The 27,551-nt window shown below is 42.1% G+C and overlaps 1 protein-coding gene across 1 annotated transcript in view; it reads left to right on the forward strand.

The window, feature by feature from the left end:
* The first annotated feature begins 487 nt into the window (after positions 1-487).
* The window catches only part of TMEM212 (transmembrane protein 212), a 36,477-nt gene continuing 9,413 nt past the window's right edge, over positions 488-27,551 (forward strand). Inside the window, exons 1-3 of the mRNA XM_042459697.1 lie at positions 488-667; positions 15,975-16,034; positions 21,574-21,897. Coding sequence (XP_042315631.1) covers positions 497-667; positions 15,975-16,034; positions 21,574-21,897 — 555 coding nt within the window. The 5' untranslated portion in view covers positions 488-496. The remainder of the gene's footprint in view (positions 668-15,974; positions 16,035-21,573; positions 21,898-27,551) is intronic.

Below are 27,551 nucleotides of genomic sequence, written 5' to 3' on the forward strand. Positions count from 1 at the left end.
GAGCTGAGAAGAATCAGAAGGGGCAGGGATGAAATAGCCATGGGGCTTTCCAGAATTTGCAACTTGAGCCAACTACTGTACCTCACTTAGCCAAATGGTAGGCCTATGAAGACCAAAGGAAGCCACTGAATAGCTCTTAGAAGGGTGCAGAAGGGCCTGGGTTTTGATGGCAGCAACATGATCCTAACTGAAGGCCAATGGAGAAAGACAGGGGTCCCAATGGGGATTCCCTCCCACAGGCACAGAACTTTTGTGCAAGTCTTGGTAATGAATTGTGGTTATTATCCTGTATACCAGGAAGCCTTGCTGATTCCTTTTCACTGCCTTGCATTCTAGTGGGAAATCTCTAAACTAAACCGAAGCATGTCTCATCTGAGTAGGCAAACAAGAAAAGCTTCATGACTACAGTCTCCAAGACACTTTGGCACGTAATGGTATGCATCAGCCCAAGCTCTTATTGCAAAACGTTAGTGCAACAAGTCGAGCACAAAGGGACATGAAGAAACTGAGAATGAATCTATTCCTAGTCACTGGGAGAATACTTATTTCCTTTGGGATTCTAAGCTTCATTTCTGGAATTATTGCCTTCTTCCCTGTTTTTTCCTATAAACCATGGTTTGTTGGATGGAGTGTATGCATTGCTTCTCCCATCTGGAATGGAGGTTTGGTAGGCAAAAAATAATATATGACCAGGAGAGGATGTTAAAGTGTCATTGCTTTATTTATTGGCCTAGTTGTTAGCAAGTTTTATGGAAGCTTTAACTTTTCAGAATGCTAAGAACTAGTGATGGAAAGACTTGAAGATAATTCTTTACATGCTGTTAAGTTTTAGTATGATGTTTCTATCTTGCCAGACTTTTCTATTATACTGAGTTGAAAGGAAACAGGCTGGAAAAAGAACTTCCTAAAGTCGGCCTAGGAATAATAAGGATATTGCATGTTTTTCTCTGATAGTGTAGCAGTCAAACTCGAAGTGTGAACTTGCTCATCATACAGTCTCATAGCCAAGGAGAACCCTAAAATGCAGGTGGCTTTATGCATCCATATCATTTTCTAGTTCTAACTATTTTTAATCTCTTCCATGATTATGGGGCTGTACAGACAGCCTCTAAGAGGTGGTGGGATGCTGGGACATAGCAACCTTCCTAGCCAGATCGGGGCCACTGCAACTGCATGCTGCGGCCCCGATCTGGGTTTTCTGCAGCTCAAAAAGGAGTCACAAAAAGTGGGTCCTTTTTGGAACACGGAAAGGGTGCCATAGCCGCCAGTGCCACAGCTTTTTGGTGCTCCTTTTGGTGTGTGTTATCTGGATGCAACGCCAAAGGACATGGGCATGGACAGGGGAAGCGTGTCCCTGTTAGTGCTCTTGGACATCTCAGCGGCTTTCGATACCATAGACCATGGTATCCTTCTGGGGCGCCTGGCGGAGGTGGGAATCGGGGGCACTGCGCTCCAGTGGTTCCGATCCTACCTCTCCGGGAGGTCCCAGATGGTGCAGCTGGGAGACGTGCGCTCCGATGAGAGGGCCCATACATCTGGGGTCCCTCAAGGAGCCATTCTGTCTCCCATGCTTTTTAACATTTACATGAAACCGCTGGGAGAGATCATCCGGAGACATGGGGCACGGTGTTATCAGTACGCTGATGACACCCAAATAGTCTTCTCTATGTCTCCGACTGATGCAGTGACCGGGATTGGCGTCTCTCCTCTCATGGCCTGTCTGGAGTCGGTAATGGGCTGGATGAGGGACAACAGACTCAGCCTGAATCCAGAGAAGACGGAAGTACTGGTGATAGGTTCCCCCGGTCCGGGGCTGGCGGTGGTTCCACCTGTCCTGAACGGAATCACGCTTTCCGTGAAGGACTCTGTACGCAGCTTGGGGGTGTTCCTGGACTCGTCGCTCCACCTTACATCTCAGGTGGATGCGACGGTCAGGAGCACCTGTTATCAGCTTCGGCTGATAAGCCAGCTGCGTCCCTACCTCGACCGGGGAGACCTTGAAACTGTTGTACACGCCCTGGTAACCTCTCGTTTGGATTTCTGCAATGCGCTCTACATGGGGCAACCCTTGTACCATACCCGGAAGCTGCAACTTGTGCAGAATATGGCAGCCCGTCTGGTCACTGGCACTGCCAGGGCCAGTCATATAACTCCAGTCCTTAAAGACTTACATTGGCTGCCTATTCGCTTCCGGGCGCAATACAAGGTGTTGGTAATTACCTATAAAGCCCTAAATGGCTTGGGCCCAGGGTACCTGGAGGACCGCCTCTCTCCGTACAATCCGCCCCGCGCACTTCGATCTTCAGGGCAGCTATTGTTAAGAGTTTCAGAGGTGAAATATAACTCCACCTCTAGGAGGGCTTTTTCCATCTCAGCCCCCAACCTCTGGAACGCACTGCCCTTTGAGCTCCGCTCAGCCACCTCCCTACCTCAATTCAGGAAGGGGTTAAAAACCCATTTATTTGAACAAGCTTACCCTGACCAGTAATTCCCCCCCCCATGTCAGCATTGTTTTGCCGACATGTTATTTTTATTATTTTTATTGAATTGTTTTTAATGTATTTTATTGGGTTCTGTATAATTGTATTTTTATTCCTGTTGTTCACCGCCCTGATTTTATAGAAGGGCGGTATATAAATAAAATTTTATTATTATTATTATTATTATTATTGTGATGCCACCCACCATGCCGTCGAGCACACGGCATGATTCTGGTGTCAGGACAGTGTCGGAGCATGCGTCATGCAGACGCCACACCCCCACTCTGCCCCAAGGTCAGCATTTAGTGTCGGTCTGTTGAGGCCCTGAGTCTTTTATAAAGTTTGTTGTTGTTGTTTGCCTTTGTTTCCAGTTTATGGCAAACCTAAGGGGTTTTCTTGGCAGGATTTGTTCAGAGGAGGTTTGGCATTGCATTCCCCCTGAGGCTGAGAGCATGCGACTTGCCCAAGGTCACACAGTGGGTTTCATGGCTGAAGTGGGAATTGAACCCTGGTCTCCAGAGTCATAGTCCAACACTCAAACTACTATACCATGCTGATAAAGGTTCTAGGTTTTAATTGTCTATTGTAGTCACCCCAAAATACTTTATGTTGCAAGCAGAACAGCTCACAGCCAGAGGGCATTGGAGATTCCCATGCCAGTGGAGTTCTGAATCCACTCTGGGCTTTAATCTTAATTGTCCAAGGTGCTGAAGCTATCGGGTGTGGAAGAATGGCTGGGGGCCATACAGGCATCACTAGGAATAACTGCTAACATCAATATATTGTTGCTGGAAAAATCTATCCCCTGCCCCTGACAACTGTGAACCTTGTACCTAAAGTTGGAGACAACGGAAGATGATGATTGATGGTGATGATGATGATGATGATGATGATGATGATGATGATGTATAATTTCAATTCCACTAAAGGGTAATATAAAACATATTCAATCAGGGACAAAGACAATAAAACACCTCTCTCTCTCTCTCTTTCTCTCTTTGTGTATGTATGTATATGTGTGTATGTATATGTATATATGTACAGGGGTACCCCGGGTTACGAAATTAATTCGTTCCGCCGCCGCTTTCGTAACCCGGAATACTTCGTAAGGCGAAAAAGCCATAGGTGCTAATGGGGAAAAGCCGCGATTTCGTGTGAAATAGCGCCGAAAAGCACCAAAAATTTTTCGTAACCCGAAATAACCTTCGTAACCCGGAACAATTTTTTTGAATGGATTTTTTTCGTAACCCGGAAATTTCGTAAGGCGGCGCATTCGTATCCCGGGGTACCAGTGTATGTGTGTGTGTGTATAAAACCCCAGAATCCCACCAGTCACTACTTACTCCAGCAACCTCAGGCACAATTCAGCAGCTTAATCCAGTGAACTAAAGAGGAAGGTCTTCAACCCCATATGAAAACAGGTGAAATCCAAAAGAATACTGTTTTACACATGCAATGCCAGATCTTGAAAGGCTCACAGCCTTTCAAGAGCTGTGTGCATTGTTGGAACAGACCAGGGACGTAGCTAGGATGTTAGGAAGGGGGGGTCCAGACTAAGTGCCACCATTATAATGGGGCTTGGGTGCGGCAGCGCAGCAGCACACACCATTCGTTTTTCTAGTGGAAGGGGGGGGCCGGGCCCCCCAAGCCCCCCCCCCCCCTTGGCTACATCCCTGAACAGACAATAATCCTTTGCCTATAGATCTTAAGGGTGCATACCATGCTAGCTGATCAAGTCCTATGACTCTGGCGACCAGGGTCGATTCCCAACTCAGTCATGAAACCAACTGGATCATTCTGGGCAAGTCACATGCTCAGGGGAAGGCAATGGCTAACTTCCTTTGAACAAATCTTGCCAAGAAAACATCATGATAGGGGCCACTTTAGGATCACCATAAGTTGGAAATGACTTGAAGGCACACAACAACAGGGAATGATGGATGGACAGATGCAAGCTGTCCTTATTTAGCAAAGACCATTCAAATTAATCCTTTGTTCACCCAATTTTCAACTGATTTTAAAGTCTCCTCGTTTTTCTTTCCTCCTCCCACATTCACCTTTTGTTCTTAGCTTACTTCAGTTGCAACAAACTGGGTTCAAAATGCAGAAGTACTTAATTAAAAAAAAAGTGTTGGCACAATGGTTAAATGCCTGTACTCTAGCTACTCACTCAAAAGCACAAGGTTGCCAGTTCAATACCAGCAAAAGGGCTGAAGCTCGATTCAGGCTTGCATCCTTCCGAGGTGGCTAAAATGAGTACCCAGATTTTGGGGGGCAATTAGCTTACAGTTGTAAACTGCTTAGACACTGTTAGTTCAGTATGAAGTGGTATATAAATGAAGCTTAATTAATTCTCCAGGGAAGAGAGGATTGGGTAGAGGCTTGTCCCTATCAGTGTGTGTGTGTGCCTTCAAGTTGCCTGTCAACTTATGGAAACCCCATGAATTTCTTATGGTTTTCTTAGGCAAAGAATACTCAGAGGTGATTTTGACAGCTACTTCCTCTCAGAAAAAGACAAATTGCTGCAGCCCCTCCTAGCTTGTCTGTTCTTCCTCATTAATAATATGACCACACTCTGATGTTGCTTGGCCACACATGAACCCAGTTTTCATCTGTGCAATGTTCAAGGATATGCTGGTGCCGCTTAGGATGCCAAATCACTGGCAAGGGAGAAATAAATATTAAGATGGGGAACCAATATAGGCAGTGTGCCAGTATATGGGAGACCCTGGTAGCTACCCAAGGAGGCCAAGTAGCTATGCCACCCCATCACATATTCATACTTCAACACAAACACCTTCCTCCTCTGGGCTGCTTAAGGTTTTAATATTATTATTTATTTATTTTTGAAAGCCACATGGGAAAATACTGTACTATGTAATGCACAGTGTGAGCCTCTGGTGAACGGCTTGGGAAAAGAGAAGTTGGAAAAATTCTTTCATGTCCTAATGATGATGATGAGAATGAATATTAATCACCCTAATTCACACAGTTTGAAATTCTGCTTTTGCTACATCACTTCTGGAGACAAAATCCTGAAATAAATGGTTAATTGTTCCAACGGTTCAGCTCTCATTCCCTTGAAGTTATAATGTTCCAGAGGCTTCACTGAAGAACTCAACAGGAGCTTTAGCTTCTCAAATGTGCAAAGCAATATAGATTTTGTGAAGTTAGTAATGTAATTTTTCTGCAAGCAGTGGTTGCAGATGAGCAAACTGTTTCCTTATTGGCCTGTGATTTTTCCAGATATTGCGGTAAGAGGAAGCACCATGAGGAATTCTCATGAGGCCATGACAGCTGAATCAGTGAAATATTGTTTATAAAAATGGTAGACATACAAGCAGCTGGAATGTTAGGGGAAATACTTCTGTGGGAATGAATGCTATTGGCTGACAATGAAAGTATATATTTATAGCAACCCAACATTTTAGCTCATATATCACCTATGCTGCAGCTTGAATTGGCTACTGTGTGTGTGTATATGTACCTTCCAGTCGCCTGTCAACTTATGATGACCCCATGAATTTAATAGAGTTTTCTTGAGCAAGGAATACTCAGAGGTGGTTTTGCCAGTTCCTTCCTTTGAAATGTAGTCTACAGCACCTGGCATTCATTGGTGATCTCCATCCAAGTACTAACCAAAGCAGACCCTGTTTAGCTTCCAAGATCAGCTGGGATCTGGTGCCTGTAAGGGTGTGTAGGCACTGCAGAACCCCAATACACTCTCAAAATGACAACAAAGGTTTAAGCCAGTGATGTCCAAACTCATGCCCTCCAGGTGTTTTGGACATAAGCTCCCAGAAGCCTCAGCCATCTTGGCTAATGGTCTGGGATTCTGAAGTCCAGAACACCTGGAGGGCCAGAGTTTGGATATCACTGGTTTAAGCTCTTCATGACATTCAGACTTTTTATGGGAGACTACATATTCTGCAGCAGCCTCCCAGATGCCAATGATATACAGTAATTTCGTGTAAGAGCAACTCTGTAGAACATGATGGGCAGTTGTAGCAGATCCAGGGGGCATTTTTCTGCCAATGGGACTCTTTCAGGATCACCTAGACTGCCAAAAATGTCAGGAAATACAAAAATCTTTATGTAGCCACATCTATTTTTCCCCCAAGGTTAAACAGTACAGGAGGCCTTCCAAAATATTTAAAGGATGCATTGCAGTTCCTAGACTGTTTTTAGTACAGAAAAAGGTCACTGTGAGGATTAGAGTCTGGAGTGACCAAGGGCCACAAAAGCAACTGGGGAAGAAGGTAGATTATAGCTCCAGGGCTCACTCCAGATATGAAGTTATTCCTCTAGAGCACCATAGCACCTCAGTACAAAACTTGTTGCTGTTGTTCTTGCTGTGTGCCTCCAAATTATTTTTTTTACTTATGGTGACCCTAACACAAAACTATCATACGCTTTTCTTGGCAAGTTTCTTCAGAGGGGGTTTGTCATTGCCATCCTCTGAGGCTGAGAGAATATGACTTGCCCAAGGTCACTCAATGGCTTTTATGCTGAAGCAGGGAATTCAACCCTGAACTCCACAGTCTCAGTCCAACACTAAAACCACTATACCATGCTAACTCTCAATGTGCAAAACACTCTATATTATAGCATACCCTACATCTGTCCTGGTTTGACAGGCTCAATTTCTGTTGATACTCTGTTGTTCCATTTTTGCATCTGCTTTGAAAATGTCCTGCTTTCTTTCTTCTCTTCCCACTTCCTCCTTTTTTACCCAGCTGACTTCAGTTGGTTCAAATTGTCTTGAAGGTGCAAAAGCAGTTTTCACTCAGAGGCCATTCAGACTATCTTTTAGCCTGAATCCCAAACTGGATTAAAAGTTGGAAGTTCCCACTGGCACCGGTTTTTACATATCAGGATTGGGGTTTTGCACACTGGATCTGGGGCAAATCCAATCAAAGTGGTTTTTCTGAAAGCAGTTTTCCCCCAGTTTCTTTTGAGAAAACCCGTTTCTTCCAGGGTGCCTGCAAATGTGAACTTGGTCATGATCAGGTCAAGTTCAGGGGGAGGGAGAAAGGTCAGAGGGTGGCAGTGGGCAGAACATGCCACCCCTCTTGAACCGGTCACTTTGCAAGCAGCATTTTTTTTAAAAAATTATTGTTTTGTGTGTGTGACAGAATATGCAAATGCTTGTGCTACATATGGTTCCCTTTTAAATTTGGCAAATTGATATAATGTGTGAATGCTTTTGCTACATATGTGTATGTAAGGAGAGATGGCAATTGAAGGCAAAGCAAAGAAAAAGGATATGATGGCATTCTGGGGTGGCAATCGGAGGCAAAGCAAAGAAAGAGGATGCAGAGATGGCATGATGGGGTGGCAATCGGAGGGAAAGCAAAGAAACAGGTTGCAGAGATGGCATTCTGGGGTGGCAATCGGAAGGAAAGCAAAGAAACAGGATGCAGAGAGAAGGGAATTTGAATGACCCGAAGGCACACAACACATGCACATACATGGAGGTTTTTAAATTTGACAAGTTGACAGACTATGTGAATGCTACCGCCAGTTTTTTTTTTTTAAAGGAGAGGGGAAAGCACCCATTCTGTTTGCCAATGGTTGTAGGACACTGACAACAAAGGAGACTCCATTTTAAAGCGCTACTGCAAATGTGAACTTCAGAGGGGCAAATTGCATCGATCAAGGTAAAGGGTAGTGGGGATTTCTTTCTGGGGAGATTTGGTACCGGCTTACCAAGTTCAACCCGATTCCACCCAGGGCATATTCCCCAGTGAGAATGGGGCCTCAGTTAACTCAGCAATGAGGAAAGAAAAGAAGGTATGCAATCTTGCCCTTCCCAGTAGATTCAGGCAAAAGCACACTGGTGCAGCCTCTCCTAGCTTGTGTAATTTTCCTTACTGATAATTTTTGGTATCTTGAGCACACACTGATGTTGCTTGGCCATGTATGTCCCAGTTATCATCTGTGAAATTTGAATGGTATGTTGTAGCTGTCCCACTGCCTTCGTAGGTGTGGCTGGCATGTACAAGGGAGAGGGTCCAGATTTTGGAATGCCTTCTTTAGGGAGGCTCTCCTTCCATCAGCAGGTGAAAACCAACGTGTTCTAACAAGCTTTCAGGAATTGTTCAGATGCTTTAAAAAATAACTTTAAAATATTTTTACTGATTTTTGTAGTGTTTTAATCTGTTCCAGTTTTAGTATTCTATAAACTTCCTCAAGTCTCAGTACTGGGTGGGAGGGAAGTAAGGTATATATTCATAGCATTCAGCTGTCTTGATTTGGCAGGGACAGTCCTGATTTATCCCTGTCATCACACTTTTCAGCTGTTTTTAAAATGTCTCAGTTTCCCTCTCCTTCCGCTTTCATCCTTTGTCCTCAGCTTATTTCAATTGCTGCAAACTGTGTTCAGGGTGTAGAAGTTGATTAAGTTCAGCAGTGTTGATTAACTCAGCAGTGGGGAGAAGAGAGGAATGTGTATAATCTTGAATGAATGGACTTCTTTTGTCATCAACTAGAATATAGTAGAATCTTGCCCATCCAGCAGGCTCAGGCAAAAGCCAACTGCTGTATCCTCTCCTAACTTGTATGTTCTTCCTCATTAGTAACTTTTGCCATTTTGGCTACACTCTTAATGTTTGACTGCACATGTCCAGGTCTTTATCTGTGAACTGTTGGAGGGCATTGAAAGCCTATATAAATTTGCATACACTAAACTATGTAACAGAGATGCTAAGAAACCCTATTAGTGAATTACAGAGATGCCTAACAGGGTACCAGCAAGAGTGGACAATGCAGATTGGTGCCTGATGTGCATTGGGATGATCCGAAGTACATTGGTCCCAATGTGCATCACTCCTGTTGCACAATGGTCCCTTTACATGTTCTACTATGTAGTTACATAAAGCAGCCCTCTATGGATACAGATGTTGTGTATTTTCAAAATTCCAATCCCAGCACACATAATTTCCACTTATGAAGACCCGATTCTTATACAGGATTCTGGCCAACAACAACAATTCGTTCTTAATAGAGCTATAAAATTAGATCGTTCTTTAGTTGTAGCACACTCTAGACCTATAATTCCATGTTAGTGCTCAAAAGAATTAATACAGCTTGAAACCATTTTAACTGCCATGGCTCAATGCTGTGGAATTCTGGGATTTGTAGTTTTGTGAAATATTGTATCTTTGTATTATATCTTTGTTTTGCCTCTGCTCTATTATTGATGCTTTGATCTAATTTTATTGTTTGTATTTGTATGAACATGTTTTACAATATATAAACTAATAAAATTTATTTTTACAAAAAGAAAAAAAAATGCATTAATTCTGCAGTATGGCAGTAACCTCAGTTAGAGACGCTTTGTTGGACAGAAAGGCTTTCCTTTCTGGAGGAAAAGAATCAAATGTGGGAGCAACCAAAACTGACAAATTTGTTCTTCCAAACTTTGGGCTTTGAGTCTAAGTATTCAAGCATGTTAGTGCTGAATTAGGGTTGCCCTCTCTTTCTTCTATGAGGCATCTTCGCTTTAATACCTCTTTAGCAGACAAGCACATAGTATTGGCCTCTCCATGCTGGGAATAGCTATAGTTATTGAATTTGGATAGTGCAGATGGGGAGGAAATTCATTTCAGTTTATCTTTGCAAATTTGTAAATTTCTTCATATCGAGGATGAAGATTCTCACATTAAAAAACTGAATGTGGGAATGAGAAGAACTGAGATGTCTTCCCATTCTTAGGCAGCAGTGAAGGACAGGCAGGGATCCTTAGAAAGGAACAAGACATGATCTAGATGTATAGGGTAGAGGGAAGACAAAAATTAGAAAACTGGGATGGAGAGGTTAAAAACAAGGTATGTTTGTGCCTGAGATAAAGAATTAGCCTGATTAGTCTGAATATTATATGTTGTTTCGAACTATCCATCCAAAGCATTGGCTGCTGGGCTGTAGTTCATAATATTTCAAAAGTGTGATTTGCAGAGATGAAAACAAAATGGCAGAATTGGGAGAAAAGAGCAAGAGTGACAATCAAACTTCTGCAAAATTGCAGTTTTGCAAAGTTTTGGGACAGAAACTAAGATTCCTTGCCAGATTCTTTAAAGCAAAGTGGAAAGTGATCATCTAATAGTTTAAACTATCTGGCTGGAGCTGGCCCAGGAGGGATGAAATAATCCCTCCCTGCTCTGTTTCTCTTTGTTCCCTCCACCACATGTGTAAATTGAGGGAGTCTTGGTTTGGAAAAGCAGACAGCAAACAGGGTTTGGCCCTCTTTGCATGCTACAATAGCTCATCACAATGTTCTTATTTTGTTGTATTATTTGTTCTGGCTAGAGACTCTCCCGGATCCTTTGCAAGTTTTTTTCCTTGATAAATTTGCCAACAGCCACTCGTGACTCCAGATGTTTCTGCTTTTATTCATGGGAAATTTTTTATGGTAGGGTGGTGCCAAGATTATAATTTCAGGCTTAGTCTCCTAAGCAATCTGTTCAGAGTGCTATTTTGTTGTAGCTGTAAATGACCATGAACGTGAATATCTAAGTGTTAGAACAATGCAGGAGGGAACCCAGTCAAAAGCTATGCACTTATCAAAGCTCAAGAGTTTTGTCTGGCAAACAAATAACTTAAAACTGTAAGAAGTGAAAATTCCAGACTTTGGGGTTGTCTATGATGTTAGTATGGAATTCAATGTGTTCAGTCTGGTTTCAGGATTATCTCTAATTCCAAAGGCAAAAAGGCTGTAATCAACAAAGCACATACAGATTTTCTTCTGGAATTCCCTGGTGCACTCCATTATTCATTGTATGTTTGCAAAGCGATTCCTTGTGCCTCTTCCTTTCCTGAAACCTGCTTGCACCTCTGGGATTTCTTGCTCCATATATGGTAGGCGTCTTTGCTGCAGAATTCTGACCATGATTTTTCTTTCATGGGAAATTACTTCAATGGTTCTGTAATTACTGCAATCTTTTGTGCCTCACTTCTTGTGGATGGGAATTTATATATTACTTCCAATCTGTGGGGCACTGCTCTGTTTTCCATATTTGTTGGCAGATTTTAGTTAGAACCGAACTTGATTCTGTCATTGTGGATTGTAGCAGTTCTATTGGTATGTCATCGGTTCCTGGTAATTCCCCCCCCCCAATTGTTTTGAATGCAGCTCTCACTTCACTTTCCAAACTTTGGGGTTCATCTTCATAAGTTTCTTCTTCCCATGTATCATTAGACCTTTCACATTTTTATATAGCTGCTATTATTATTATTATTATTATTATTATTATTATTATTAACCTTTATTTATATAGCACTGTAAATGTACACAGCGCTGTACATACAATCTTTTAGTTAGACGGTTCCCTGCTCTCAGGCTTACAATCTAAGAAGACACGACACAAAAGGAGAAGGGAGTGGTGGTGGGAAATGGGATCAGGTCCAGCAGTTCTTCTCCACCTCCGAGGCCTGGACCAAGGCAGATGGACTGGAGGAAGGGCTTGGCTTCTTAATGGATGCTTAAAAGGAGGCTTCCTGGGTCAGAGAGGGGCTCACCTCTGGGAATGCTTCTCTAAACAATATAGTCTTTAACCCAGTTTTGAAACTGGATAGGGAAGTGATGAAGTGTGCATGTGGGGGAAGAAGGTTCCAGGAGTAAGGGGCAGCAAGCAAGAAAGGACGAATTCGGGAGGGGGCAGTGGTAGTCCTACACTGTGACAGGAGACCTTGACTACCAGAGTGGAGGGTGCGAGTAGGAATGTAAGGAGAAAGAAGGTCAGATAAGTAAGGAGGGACCAATCCATGGAGCGCTTTGAAAGACAATAAAAAAGCTTGTACTGAATGCGGAAGGGGAAGGGGAGCCAATGAAGGGAGGATAAAAGAGGTGAAACATGGTCAAAGTGGTGAGCGGATGTGACAATAAGGGCAGCTGAATACTGGACAGAGATTAAAGGATGGAGGTGTGAAAGAGGAAGCCCTGTTAGAAGGAGGTTACAATAATCTAGTCACGAAACCACTAGGGCATGGACTAGAGTCTTGGCAGTAGAGGCTGAGAGGAATGGACGGATCTTGGCAATGTTGTGGAGAAAGAATCTACAGGCCTTGGCGGTGGCCTGGATCTGGGGAATAAATGACAGAGAAGAGTCAAAAATGAAGCCAAGACTGCGGGCTTGATGAACCGGTTGAATAGAAGTGTCGTCGACAGAAACAGAAAAGGAATAGTGAAGGGTGGGTTTAGGTGGAAAGACAAGAAGCTCAGTCTTAGACATGTTGAGCTTCAAGCGCCGAAGTCGCATCCACTGAGAGATGGCAGTCAGACAAGAAGAAACTTGCTGTTCAAGCCCCGTCTAAAGGTCAGGGGTGGAGAGATACAGCTGAGTGTCGTCGGCGTACAGATGATAGGAGAAACCAAAAGAACTGATGAGTTTACCTAGGGACAGTGTGTATAGAGAGAACAGAAGGGGACCCAAGACAGAGCCCTGGGGAACTCCAACAGATAGGGGAACAGAGGACGAAGTCTGACCACCCGTGACCACTGCAAAAGATCTGTCTGACAAGTAAGATTTAAACCAGTCGAGAGCAGAGTTGGAGAACCCAAGGTCAGAAAGTAAATCAACCAGGAGACAGTGATCAACAGTGTCAAAGGTCGCAGACAAATCAAGAAGAATGAGAATAGAGTAGAGGCCGTTTGCCTTGGCCCACAAGAGATCGTTTGAGATCTTGGTGAGGGCTGTCTCTGTAGAGTGCCGTGGGAGGAAGCCAGACTGGAAAGGGTCCAGGATGGAGTTGGCTTCAAGAAACTTAATACAGCGAGAATAAACGACCCGTTCTAGGACCTTAGAAAGAAAAGGAAGAAGAGAAATTGGACGATAGCTAGATAAAGAGGAGGGGTCGAGAGAGGGTTTCTTCAGAATTGGGGAAACGAGAGCATGTTTGAAGTCAGAAGGGAAGGAACCCATAGAGAGAGAGAGAGATTAAAGATATAGAGGAGCGAGGGCAGAAGAGAAGGGGCTATAGAGATTAGGAGACGGGAGGGAATAGGAACAAGAGAACAGGTAGTAGGTTTGGAAGAATTTAGCAGCTTAGAGAGTTCATCCAGAGAAACGGGGGAAACCCAGAGAGTTTATTAGTAGAAGGTACCAGGAGGTTAGTGGTAGGGGGCAAGTCGGGAGGAACTATTTCAGATCTAATAGTATATTCTGTGTATTGTCCCAATCATCTTTTTCCCATCGTGGTCATGTATTATGTTCCTCTTCTGGTTGTAGAGCACCTCAACCTTTGGTTTAAATTTCTCTTTGACTTCTCAGATCTTGTGGAAGAGGTCTCTTGTCCTTCCTTTTTTGTTGTCAGATTCTATTTCTCTGAATTGATTGTTGTAGTAAATCTCTTTATCCATGTACACTAATTATTGGACAGTAGCATTCATGGTTCTGAGCTTCTGTCTCCCTTTTCTTTTGCTTCTAGTGCCTAAGTGTCTCCCAATATGGTGAAAAAGCTAATTTGCACCCAGAATTACTTTATGGCAGTGCAGCACTTAAGACAAATAGAAATTAACTACAGTTCGTCCTCGCCTTACGCGGGGGATCCGTTACGGATCCCTCCGCGTAAGGCGAATTCCACCTATGCTCAAGCCCCATTGGAAACAATGGGGCTCGTGCGCGGTGGCGCGGCGGCATGGGCGCGCGCAGGGCGCAAGCGCCCATTCAATTGAATGGGATGCGCCGCCCCTTCCACCCTGTGCACGTGCCGTGGCTTGAGCGCGTATGCTCAAGGCCGCATATGGCGCGCCCGCGTATGGCGCGGGCGCACTGTATTCAGTATTTCCCAGAAAGCAACTGGCAAAACCATCTCTGAGTATTCCTTGTCTAAGGCCCGGTACAGACAGGTCCTTTGCAGCGTGCCCATGACGTGCTAGGGTTGCTCGGAGGCGGGGCGTGCAGACACCCTGCAACCCTAGCATGTCATGGGTGCCTCGCAGATGTGCAGCACCATCCAGATGGTGCATGCAGCGATGACGTGCCAGCAGCGCAGCGTCCAAACAGTGCTGCACCACTGGCATGTCATTGTGTCATAGCTGGCACTTTGGCATGGTGCAAGTGTGCCACAAAAAAGGAGCTGCTTCTGCACACTCCTTTATTGCTGCACAACAGCAACGTACAAATTGGGTACTACAGCGCTGCTGCAAAGCAAGGAGAGGTGCCTCCCCGGCACCTCTTTTTGGCACTCTGTACCGCACCTAAGAGACCCTGATTAAATTCATAGGGTCACCATAAGTTGATAGGTAAAGTGAAGGCACACACACACACACACACACACTTTTCTAAGCTCTAGTCATTACAGACCTCAGGTAACAACATTCTATGATTGTACTCTTTATTAACCAATCTCTCTGTCTTGCTGTCTGCTTGACCTATGTTATGGAGTGAACCATATACAGTCGGACCTCTGTATCTGTGGCGGATCCATTCCACCACCCCACCCCAAAATCCATGTATGCTCAACTCCCATTTTTCTTAGTGGCAGCACAGCACATGCAGCATCATTAAGAAAACAGGGGCTTGCTGTCTGTGGATGCTTATATCCATGGATGGCAAGTCTGCCAATTGAGCTCATGGAAGAAGATGAGATATGAATATGTCCAATAAGTGGAATATGTAACCCTTTACTATGTAACCCTATGTTAGGAGCCAGCATTGTGTAGTGATTTGAGTGTTGGACTAGGACTTCAGGAGACCAGAGTTCAAATCCCCACTCAGCCATGAAACCCCATTGAGCAAGTCTGTTTAAATATTTGAAAGGATGTCATGTTGAGGAGGGAGCTAGCTTATTTTCTGCTGAGAAAATAGGACCCGGAACAATGGATGCAAGCTACAGGAAAAGAGGTTCCACTTCAACATTAGGAGGAACTTCCTGACAGTAAGCGCTGTTTGACAGTGGAGCACACTCCCTCAGAGAGTGGTGGAGTCTCCCTCCTTGGAGTCTTTAAAAAGAGGCTGGATGGCCATCTGTCGGGGATGCTTTGACTGAGAGTTCCTGCATGGCAGGGTGTTTGGACTGGATGGCCCTTGTAGTCTCTTCCAACTATGCTTCTATGAAGTCACATTCTTTCAGACTAAGAAGAAGGGAATGATAAATCTTTTCTGGAGAAATCTGGCCAAGATAAGTTTGCCTTAGGATTGTCATAAATCAGTGACTTGAAGGCACATAGCATGAACCATCAGCTTCACATGTATAAAATTAGAACCAATGTCTATATCTCATTATTTTAAAACTCACCGGGATTAGCTGACCTCAATATCAGATGAGTAAACTGTATTAGATTTCTTTTTTAATTTCTAGAATGCCAAATGTTTCACTAGATCCTTTATTTGCATTATACAGAGAGCTCTTCTGATGCTGGTGTATCTGTTTCCTTGCATTTTTTTTCTTTTTTAAAAAAACGTTGCTTGCAAAAAACATCAGCAAGAACAAAGGACTATTTTAACACTGCACACTTTATGATGTGTAACCATATGCTTTCTCCTCTGTCTACAGGCTGTTATTGCAGGTGTACTTGTTGCTGTGGCTGAAAAACAGTGGACACAGAGATACCTGGTAAATTTATCTGGTTATTCTATATGGTGTCAGATTCTAAGCAGTAGGCAGGCAGTTATTCCAAGCATAGAGTCAAGAAGAAGAATAAGCATCCCTCCCCCGCCTTAAGCTGGGGATCAGATAAAGAATACAAGACTCATAGCAGGCACAGTTTAAAACATTCTACCAGATTTATGAGACCAAGCAGGATTCAGAGATATTTCCTGACTTGAAAGAAGGGAATGCTGTAAGAACCAATAAAAGCCATCAAACCAGTGGAATTTTAAAGAAGACATATTTCTGCTTCTTTGATACATGGAAAATGCATAAATAAGAATGCCATCCTCACCAAATGAGCCACATGGAAAATTTGCACATTTAGGTTTGGGTGCATCTGCCTCTCTGGAAAAACACAAGTGACTAAAACACCTGTAAGAACTTTGAATGCTTGAAAAAATATATATACTATTATTTTTCCCCACAACATACTCCAGCCCACGATTTCTATTTTGTCTGTTGTTCTGTTCATGCAAAAGAGCAAACTCAGATTCAGATTTGAAACCCTCTTTTTCTAGTGTTTTTTGCAAAAATATTTGGGTGGAAGAACTGTGTCATGAGGTTTATTGCTTTTTAAAGCATTTTTATTAAAAGTTTTAAAATACATTTTTAAAAATTACAGAAAAAAAAGTAAAGAATGAAAAATAATAGAAAAGTTATTTCTAATCTTCCTTTTGATGGTTATATATACATATAGTTATTCATTCCTCCCTCACTAACAAATTACAGTAAATTATCTTCTTTCAATGACCTATTCTTTCTAATTATCAAAAACAGAGGTTACCAAATAATTTTTTTCACAAAATGTTTATAACCGGTTTCCAGTCTTTAAAACAGGTCACAAACGAACTTTCTCTAATCAAACCAGTTAGTACATTTCAACAACCATTTCTTCATAGCAGGTAGTGTTGACTTCTTCCATCTTTGAACATACAGAAATCTTGTTGTTGTGGTCATATACTGAAATAATCTACCATGATAACTTTCCAACTGTTAATCTATCATACCCAACAGAAAAAGTTCCAGTTTTAATTGAATACAATGATCCCTTGGTATCTTCCAAAGTTTGGTTCCAGGACCCCCCATAAATACCATAACCTGTGGATGCTCAAGTCCCATTAAGTACAATGGAACAATAAAATGGTGTCCTTTACATAATATGGCAAAATCAAGGTTTGCCTTTTGGAATTTATATATTTTTAAAATATTTTCAAGTCATGGATCACTGAATTCATGGATAAAAAATCTGTGGATACAGAGGGCCACTACATTAATCTTTAAACCCTTTTAATCTTTTCTTTCTTTTTTTGTTATGCTGCTGGGAGGTGGTTTTGCCTTGTGCAGAATCCTTGCTGTTTCGCCTCTTATCTCTTCTGCTTCCTCCTCTGAGAGATGTTGGAAGGCGGATTCAACCTAGGCAATGATGTCTTCAACTGGGATTCTGGTGGCAGTTCCTGCAAAGTTGCCTCCTTTGGCCAGGATGGATGTTTCCTCTTTCAACTGAAACCCTCACTGGACATTAGACACTGAAGATGCCAGCCACAGCTGCTGGCGAAACATCAGGAATAAACTCTTCTAGAAGATGGTCACAAAATTCGAAAAACTCACAAAAAACTATAGATGCCGGCTATGTAAGCCTTCGACTTCACAGTCTTTTATTTCTCATCTTCACCCATTCTTTCATCCAAACAAAACAGCAAGCTCCAAAATACAAGCTGAGTTTTACAATCTGAGCAGTGAGCTTTACCCTACCATTGGAGATAAGATAGCATCCTTCACATTAGCTAAGAGCAGTAGGCTGGCCTAAGGCACACAAGGCCAGTTGTCTGAAACACACAGCTTAAAAGAAGGGGATAGCCATCCAAGCTCCCTGCATCTGCCATTTGTTGTAGTTATTTCATTCTGCCAATGACAGGGCTGATCTGGCAAGTGTCTGAATAGTAACAGGAGCAAGAGAAATCTCCTTCTCTCACCATTAGGATAATAACAACAACAACAACAACAACAACAACAACAACAACAACAACAACAAATTTATATACCGCCTTTCCAAAAAGATCAAAGCAGTTTGCAAAATTACATAAAAATACATAATACATAAATGATTTACATAAGCATATAAATAAAATACCTAAATAGTACATAATGTATACAAACTAAAATTCCATCCCTCATCCCTTAACTAAAATACAATCATCATTAAACATTAAGCAAAATTACACAAACAAAACAATATTAAATAAATTCAAATTGCAAACGTAACATAGTACCAAGATAAAAAAGAAAAGAAAAGAAATATGAATAATACAAAATACAGTGCAGCCTTGTGTCCAGCTTTGCAGAGGACAGCCTTCTCTCTGAAGGGTTTTCAGGGACCAATCCTCTAACTGAAGGGATCTTCAGTTTAAGAACTGCTTGGTCTAGGTTTAGTTTAAAGATGAGAGGGAAAAACAGTGATTTCTTCAGTTATCACCTTCTTCACTATTAATTTCGAAATCTGTAATATATTCATAGTTTAGAATATCCAAGCTTTATGCAAATCTGTATTCCTTTTTCTCCTCTTTTATCATCTTTCTTCCTTTCCTAATTTGATTAGTCACCTGGTAGTTTTCAGGGTGACACAGAATAATAATGCAGGCATATTATATCCCAGAATTTGCATAAATTTAAATAAATAAAAAACTAGCACAGTAAAATAACTAATTATAGGTGACAATAAAAAAAGCTAGCTTTCCTGATCCTTCAGCAGTAGTGTAGCTTGGTCTCAGAGAGAGAAGGAAAGTGAAGTGTGGTAACAACAATTTGGAACTATTTAAGAAAAAGGGTTCTCTGAAGGTAGTTTGCCTAAGAATCCACAAAAGCTTCAGCAAAAGCTATAGAAACCAAGATCAGCATGTGGAAATGCCTCTCTTGTACACACAGTGCTTTGTATCCATGGATGCACAAACTGAAAAAATATTTTTTAAAAAAATCCCAAAAACCAAACCTTGATTTTGCCATTTTATATAGGGGACACCATTTTACTATGCCATTGCATTTAATGGGACTTGAGCATCCACAGATTTTGATATCCATGGGGATTCTTGGAACCAAACCCCAGGGGATACCAAGGACCCACTGTAGTCCAAAAAAGTAGCCTTCTTATGTATCCCATGAGAGTCAGAATCAGTTCATGAATGTGAGTGAATGTTCACATTTGTGGAAATTGATTTGTAATGGGCATAGTATCCCTTATATTTTGCATCTGCAGGGGTTGAGTTATGTGTCCAAACTAAATTGGCTTGGTTTCACATTTGTAGTTCAACCCCATTTAGGTTTACTTAGAAGTGGGTAAAATGGGGGCATATTCTCTAATAGTAATAGAACCATTGTGGTGTAATGGTTTGGGGGTTGGGCTTTCTGGAGACTAGGGTTCCATTTCCAACCTGGACACGAAACACATTGGGAGACCTTGGGCAAGTCACGGTGCTCTCTGTCTCAGGGGAAGGCAATGGCAAACCTCCTCTGAACAAATCTTGTAAAGAAAATTCCATGTTAGGTTTGTTTTAGAGTTGTCATAAGTCAGAAATTACTTGAATGCACACAACAGCAGTAGCAACAACAACAGCAGCAGCAACAAGGGTGTTCCTGACATCCAGGTTTGGGTGGGAGGTGAGCAGATTCCAAAGACACTAAAGAAGAATAGCAGCTGTGCTTCCTCTTGAAAGGGGGGAACTGTGGATTATATTTCTACAGAAATATAAAACTGAACAATAGGTTTTCCCTATTAGGCAAGCGATGACTAGGCTGGGGAATGGAAAACAAAAAATTAAACCAATAAAAGCAAAACTGTCATTGTCATTGTCAGTCTTTGGATGTCTCAGGCCCTGTACAGACCGGCACTTTGGGCCAGCTTGGGGGCAGAGTTGGGGGTAGCATCTCCCTGACTCATGCCCCAGCTCCGCCCCCAGAATGCCATGATGACATGCACTGCTCCACACAGCGTGCGGTGTCACGGTGCTCCTCTGGAGCTGCATCCATATGATGCAGTGCCAAAAGAGTGCCATGTAGCCATGGCGCTGCAGCTATGGCACCCTTCCTAGAACACAAAAATGAGCCATTTTTTGCAGCTCCTTTTTACGTCCTGGAAAGGTCAGATCAGGGCCGCAGTGTGTGGTTGCCGTTGCCCTGATCCGGCTGAAGAAGGGGCGGCTGGAGGCCATCCCTTCAGAGCTGTTTGTACTCTTAGGATACTTTTAAATTTAGCATGCATAGAATACCAGAAAACCCACTGTTGCCTACAAACTATCATCACTCTTAAAGGCAGAATGACAGAAGTCCATTGTTTTAGCTGCATAGGCGAGGGTTGGGTGAGAGCTCTTTAGTTCTAGCCAGTTTTTTCTGCAAAATAAAGATATCAGTTCCAATCATTTTTTAAAAAAATGAACTAAGGTCTTACCATAATTTGCATTTTTTAAAATATACATTCTTGATGGGAAGAACATGAGTTTTTCCCCCCTTAATGAACTGGTGGAAAGTAGAAACTGACAAATTCTTCCATTCAGACTCTGAGTGCTTAATTCTTTGACGTCTTGGGAACCTTATCGCACACGCTTTCCCCCCTGATCTGGCCATGGGCAAGGGACGCATTTTATTGCATGACATACTATCCTGAAGGTGGCCCCATACCATTGCCCAGCGCTAAGTTGTACCCAATCAGGGCTCAGCCGCGTGATTAGTATGGCATGTGATAAAATGCATTTTCACTTGGCCACTCACATCTCCTGCCCATGTCTAGATCGGGGACAAAGGTGTGTGCAATAAGGTCCTTGGTTTCAATTCCTGTTAATACAGTGGTACCTCGGGTTACGAAATTAATTCGTTCCGCGGCTAATTTCGTAACCCGAAAAACCTTCGTAAGCCGAATTGCCATAGGCGCTAATGGAAAAATAGCTCTCTGCTGCCCTCCGGTGGCGGAAAATAGCGCCGAGGTTTTTTCGTAACCCGAAAAAACCTTCGTAAGCCGAAACAATAAATCCCTATGGGATTTTTTCGTATCCCGAAAAATTCGTAAGCTGGGTAATTCGTATCCCGGGGTACCACTGTACAATGTTTGTTGGTTTTGCTTTATGTGCCTTCAGGTTGACTCCTATTTATAGTGACCCTATCTGGTGGTTTTTTTATTGTTTTTTGGCAAGACGTATTCGGGGGGTGGGGTGGGGTTACCTAGCCTTCCTCTGAGGCTGAGAGTGTGTGACTTGGCCTAGGTCACCCAGTAGGTTTCCATGGCTGAGTGGGACTTTGAATCCTGGACTCTCAAGACTCCTAGTCCAGTACTCAAATCTCTAAAACTGCAAGAGAATTTCCTTTCAAGTGATTTATAAGGAATTTACCAAAAATTGCAAATTTCTTCATATTCACAATGGAAGAAGCTAAAGAACAATCTGACAGTGAAACTAGTGTGGCTTGCCCATAGTTTTTCATAAGTGCCAAATGTGATAATACATTTCTGTTTCAATTGCAGTGGGAAACCAGCTTTACCTTTTGCATCTTGAATATCATCACCTCTCCAATCCAAGGCGTTATTGCTGTTGCCTCTCTCCTCCTCGGCCCTTACTGCTACTACTCTTTTGCTGGGGTTTCAGGTACAAATTACCTGGGCTATGCAGTCCTTTTCCCTTTTCCTTATGGCAAATTTGCTTCTGTGTGCAAGGACCCATTGCATTATGAATGGTACCATCTGGCACTGCAAATCCTAGACCTTTGCTCAAGTTTCACCATGCTCTGTGGCTCTGTGGCAACGGTGGTCAAACTCACAGCAAGATTGATCCAGTTCGGACACTTAAATGTGAGTATAAATCATTGTCAGGAAAGTACTAATTACAATGCATAATTATTAATCTGCACTTTTGCAGCAGAAGGGAAGCAGCTGTCAAGACTCTCTGGAAAGCAATAGGAGGTGAGGATGGCTGGAGAATTCTGACAATAACTTTCTACTTTGGAAGCAAGACAGCCAATACTGCTCTAAACAACCTGGCCCCAAATGCCATGCTCTATAAAAGCATTGTGAATAGATAATTGTGGTCAAGGATGTGGAGCTTATCTGTGCCATGACAACACAAGAGGCATCTGTTGCCACCCCACGCACAAAACCTCACTCTGGAGAAGGAACATTAAAATAACATTGGAAAAGACCTGGGATAGGAGAAGAAAATGGTGGCAGTGACAGGGAGGAAGCAGCAGAAGTACAATCAGATCTAAGAGGAGTGACAGCAGTGGTTGGGCTGTGTCTGTCCTCTCACCTCAACACCTTGTACCATGACCTCCAAACAGGCCAGTCCTGCACAGATTCTGTGAGCTGATCACATTTTGTGATTGAGAAGTGGTAGAAAACATCTAGATTTACTAGGACTACTATAAATACTAAGAGCTTGGAATCCTTGCAGTGTCAAAACCATTTGCGCATTTGTGCACAAGTGCAGATTGATCTCAGATTCTGCATGGGACAACAGTGCTTTGTGTGTGAAAACCATTTGCACAATTGTGAGTTAGTAATAGGTACTGGCCATTTTAAACTTCCAATTTTTCCCTGTGTAATAAACTCCTATGTGGTTTACATGGCCTCCATTGTTAAAGGAACAGTGCAATAGGAACACCTTGCACATCTACAACAACAGCAAGTGTTAAAAGAGTGTCACTGAAATTTACATATAAAGGCCAATATCCTGTGCACTTTTAATGTAATGTAAATATATGCTTGTATAGTTGTATTGGATCCCACAGTTAAGTATCCAGTTGTATAGTGGACACTTTGGTCTCACCATTTGAACAATGGCCAGGTAGTCCCCACTTATCCACAGGCAAAAGTGGGAGAGGGGGCTGTGTTGTGTGTGCTTGTAAAACAACACACTAGAGACTGCACTTGTACAACCTTTGAGAAATCATGAAGTTTATCGCATGGGGTTTAAAACGTTCCCCGATGCGTCCAATTTCCAAACGCGTTCCCAGAAATGGCGCCCTCTGGAACCAGATGGGAACGCCATGGGAACGCTCGGCGGCGGCATTCCCTGTGCGGTAAAGTCACGTTCTGGGCCCCATCGGGTTCCCATCACGCTCTGCGCGCACTCGCACTCATGCTCGTTAGGACGCATCGGGGAACGTTTTAACCCCCATGCGATAAACTTCCATCTTTGATTGCACAACTATTTTTATGCTAACATAGCTTTCCAGCAGGAACCCAGAAATTGATTTAATCTGTTTTACTGACAGGCAGAAGGAACTGTGCCATTATTAACAAATAATTTGCTAACATATACATGACCTTCATGCCTGGTTTTGTGCTGTTGAACTTTTCTTCATACCTGGTTTTGTGCTGTTCTACCAAATTAGAAGTACAAGAGCATGTGTAAAGAAGGAGCACAAGAACAGACACTAACCAGGAGTGGATATTTGCATACCAGTTGACTGTTAGGCTATTACACACATGCTAATCCTGTTAGGTGAAGAGTAGGAATTATCCAGTATTTCAGATGCTGTTGAACTACAACTTGTGCTAGCTAAAGCTGCTGGGACATGCAGTTCATAAACATCTAGAAGACCAAAGGATTTGCATCCTGGTGCTAGGTATGGCCAGCTATTTGGGGTATTGTTATTTGTTGATAGACACAAAGGTTAATTGTGCCTTACCAATAAAGAGAAAATGAAGCACCAAAAAAGAAGGTAATGAGGAGGAGCTAGGTGTGCAAAGGCCTAGCATTTGCTAATATAGATGTGTAGAGGCAAACACAGAAATAATTATTAAAATGTAATTAGAAATGCAGAAATCTCACCATAGTGAGGAAGAATGTGATTGAGTTACGTGTGCATGTTTGTTTTCACACCACTCAATTAGCACTATGATAGTACTATGATTTCAATTTAACCTGCTCTGCCCACATCCTGTGGAATTCTGAATTTGCAATTTGGTGAGGCACTAGAGGTCTTTGGCAGACAATTTTAAGTATCTCCCCTTTAAACTGCTTTAAACACACACACACACACACACACACACACACACACACACAATTTGGCCTCAGAATAAAACTAGCACTGGTACCAGTAAGGCTTTAAGAACAATGCTGCGGCAGAGGACAACTCAAGTAAGAAACACAGCAGACTGTGGGAGCACACAAAACACCTGGCGTTCTTTCACAAGATACTATTATAGCACTATGATCCTCCTTTAACTGCTGTAACTGGATCCTATGGAATCCTGGGCTTTGTAGTTTGGTAAGGCACATTAAAATTTTTAAAGATTCCTTATACCTTGGCTCAGCCATTAATCAAAATGGAGACTGCAGTCAAGAAATCAGAAGAAGACTAAGACTGGGAAAGGGAATCATGAAGAAACTAGATAAGGTCCTGAAGTGTAATCATTCAGGCCATGATGTTTCCAATTTCTATGTGAGGAGAATCCTGTGAATACCATGAACTGCTAAAAAGACAAATGAATGTCTTATAGAAAAACAAGCCTGAGCTCTCACTAAATGCATTAATGACTAAACTGAGTTTATATGCCTTTTGGACATATAATGAGATGAACTGACTAATGTCTGATAAAGTGGAAGACAATAAGGTAAGTGGAAGAACACATTAGAGGGAGATGGATTCAATCAAGGAAGTCACAGCCCTATGTTTGCAAGATCTGAGCAGGGCAGTTGATGTCCAAGGAACTTGGAGGTCTCCCTTTCATAGGGTCTTTGTAAGTCAAAATTGACTTCATGGCAAATGCAAAGTCACTAGAATGCTCTGGCTGAGAATTCTAAACAAAAACCAACCAACCAACAAACAAAACAACAACAACCCTCTCTAAACTGCAAATCTCTTAATTTCATAGAGTGGAAACATAATCATTAAATTGGACTCATAGTGCCAAAACTGTGTAGTGTGAAAGCATTAACTGCAAATAAGCAAACTCAAGGCCTCTGCTCCTCTTCTTTAGTTCTTTAACTTGAAACTGACCTGAACAAACCTTCAAACAGAGGATTTCCCTCTGCTACACAGGATCATGGCCAGCCTCTGATCATTAACTTTTCATACATTACATATTAGTGTAAGAGCCTTAGTAGTGCTAGCATTTCCCAGCTGTTCCCTAATGTAACTAAACCTAGATCACATAGCTCCAGAGATGGCTGCTAGATCAATTACTGCAAGGAGTGATGAATCCACTCATGGTTTTAGGCTGCTCCTTCTGCAGCTGGATTGTAAGAAGTTCTCCTAGTGCTCAACCTTTTCTGGGAGAGAGTCCAGTAGCTGGATGCCTCCCATACAACCCCAAACAGTTGTAAAACCAAGAGTTGATTCATTGCTCCCATGATAACAGATCCACTGGCTGCCTTTGCATACCCTTTTCCTACATTTGTATCACCTATGTTTCTGAGAGGGCCATGAAGCTTCTCTTTTCTTTATATTATTGGACCACTGAAGGAGATGTACATGCTACAGGACATGCCCATTCTACCAGGGTAGGGATTATATGGCCCTTCAGATATTGTTGGACTGCAAATCCCATCAGATATAGAAAGCATATTGTGAAGAAGAATCAAGTCAAATCAATCAATCAGTCAATCAAGATGGGTCCTACATAGGCTTAGCTTCAGCAGTGCTGTTACACAAGTACTCCCATGCTACTCACTTATATTACTAAATTAGCCAGAAGAAAGACCAATCTTTGCATGGTTTCTGGATTTCAGGCATGCTGAATTTGTACAAGATACAGCTGACACTTAAGTATGTTTAGAAGAATTTTAAATGAGCCTGGGAACAAGTAGTAAAATGCTAAATCAGGCTGGGTTGCTACTTCCTAACAAGATAAGATTTAATTCATTTTATTTGTTATAAGATCCTTATTTTAAAATAAGAAAACAACACTGTTTACATTTTTCCAGGGTGTGGAGGAGGAAAATTCAGTGAGTTAAAGAGATGGGCTTTTACAGTGAGAATGAGAAATCTGCAGTCCACCAAACCAGACAGCTGTTTATATCTCCCAAGAGGCTTATTTACATTGTTTCTAAATTTTCTGTACTCCCTGGTCTCATTAAATGAGACCTCAATTGACCCTTCACTATTATCAGAGTCCTTCATATTTCTTTAGCTCCATTTTCCCTTGGTACACCTTGGTCCAGCTGTGGGATTAATGGTCACCTTGATCTCTTCAACTGGTCCTTTAGCAAAAACGTTAGCGGTGGAGATGCTCTGTGGCTTCAAACTAAGTGGGGGGCTTAAGCATCTTGAAAAGCAGTAGATTCAGTACACTGCATGAAATAAGTTGGTACCACTCAGCTTATGACCAGGTACCTTCAGAACTCAAAACTTCAGGGTTGCCTAAGTGGTGAAACACAAGTCATGTTAAGGCCAACTAGCTATAATGGAGGCACACCTCCAATGCCAGTGGTATCTACAGATATAACATTTGTGGAAATTTGCAGCTATCGGGAGAAAAAAGACCACAGGAAAACTGAAATTTTGGAAATGGAAAATGAAAATTTGGTGGAATGTTGAAATGTATGGAATGCTTATTTTCATATCAAATCTAAACAAATACTGCTATAGCAACAAAACATGCTTCATTCATAGAATTATTGAATCATTGTATTGGAAGAGACCACTAAAACCATCCAGTCCAATTTCCTGCCATACAGGAACACACAATCAAAGGACTTCTGACAGATGCCCATCCAGTAAAAACTTCCAAAGAGAGATTCCACTATACTATGAGACAGCATATTCTACTGTTGAACACCTCTTATTATCCAGAAGTAGTTCTCAATAATAATAATAATAATAATAATAATAATAATAATAATAATAAATTTATGTGTATCCCAGCCAATCAACGAGGAATCTGGGTGGCTAACAACAGTGGAAGTAAAATAAAAATACAAAAAACAAACTAATCCCTTCCCAGCCCCCCCAGTCATATAAAGCAGACAATAACAATAAGCAATATCAATACAGTGGAAATCAATAGGAAAACATAAGAACATTACAAGTCAAACAAGGTTCTTGGAAAATCTCTTCCCCAACTCCTCAGCACAGGTCCACATCAAAACAATATTAAGCAAATTAAATAGAAACATAACATAATACCTGATATAAACCCACCCCCATTAAAATAGCAATTACAATATGTCAAAACCATAATCCATATAATATAAAAACCATTGAAAACTACAATTTATCACAATTAATAAAAACAATTATGACTGATCAAAGTTCAAAGGAGGCAAAAACAGTTCCCACAACTGCCTTCCAGGCCAACACCCCAGGAGCCGACCCAGGTGCCTCCTCGCCTCCTCTTCCATGGAATGGGTGTTTAGGTGGAATCTCTTTTCCTATAGTTTGAATCCATTGCTCTGTTCCCTAGTCTCCTCTCATATATTTAAATATGGCTATCATGTCACCTCTTGACCTTCTTTTCCCCAGGCTAAATATACCCATTTTCCCAAGCTTCCCCTCATAGGG

Source organism: Sceloporus undulatus, chromosome 3, assembly GCF_019175285.1.
Source record: "Sceloporus undulatus isolate JIND9_A2432 ecotype Alabama chromosome 3, SceUnd_v1.1, whole genome shotgun sequence".
Taxonomy (NCBI): domain Eukaryota; kingdom Metazoa; phylum Chordata; class Lepidosauria; order Squamata; family Phrynosomatidae; genus Sceloporus; species Sceloporus undulatus.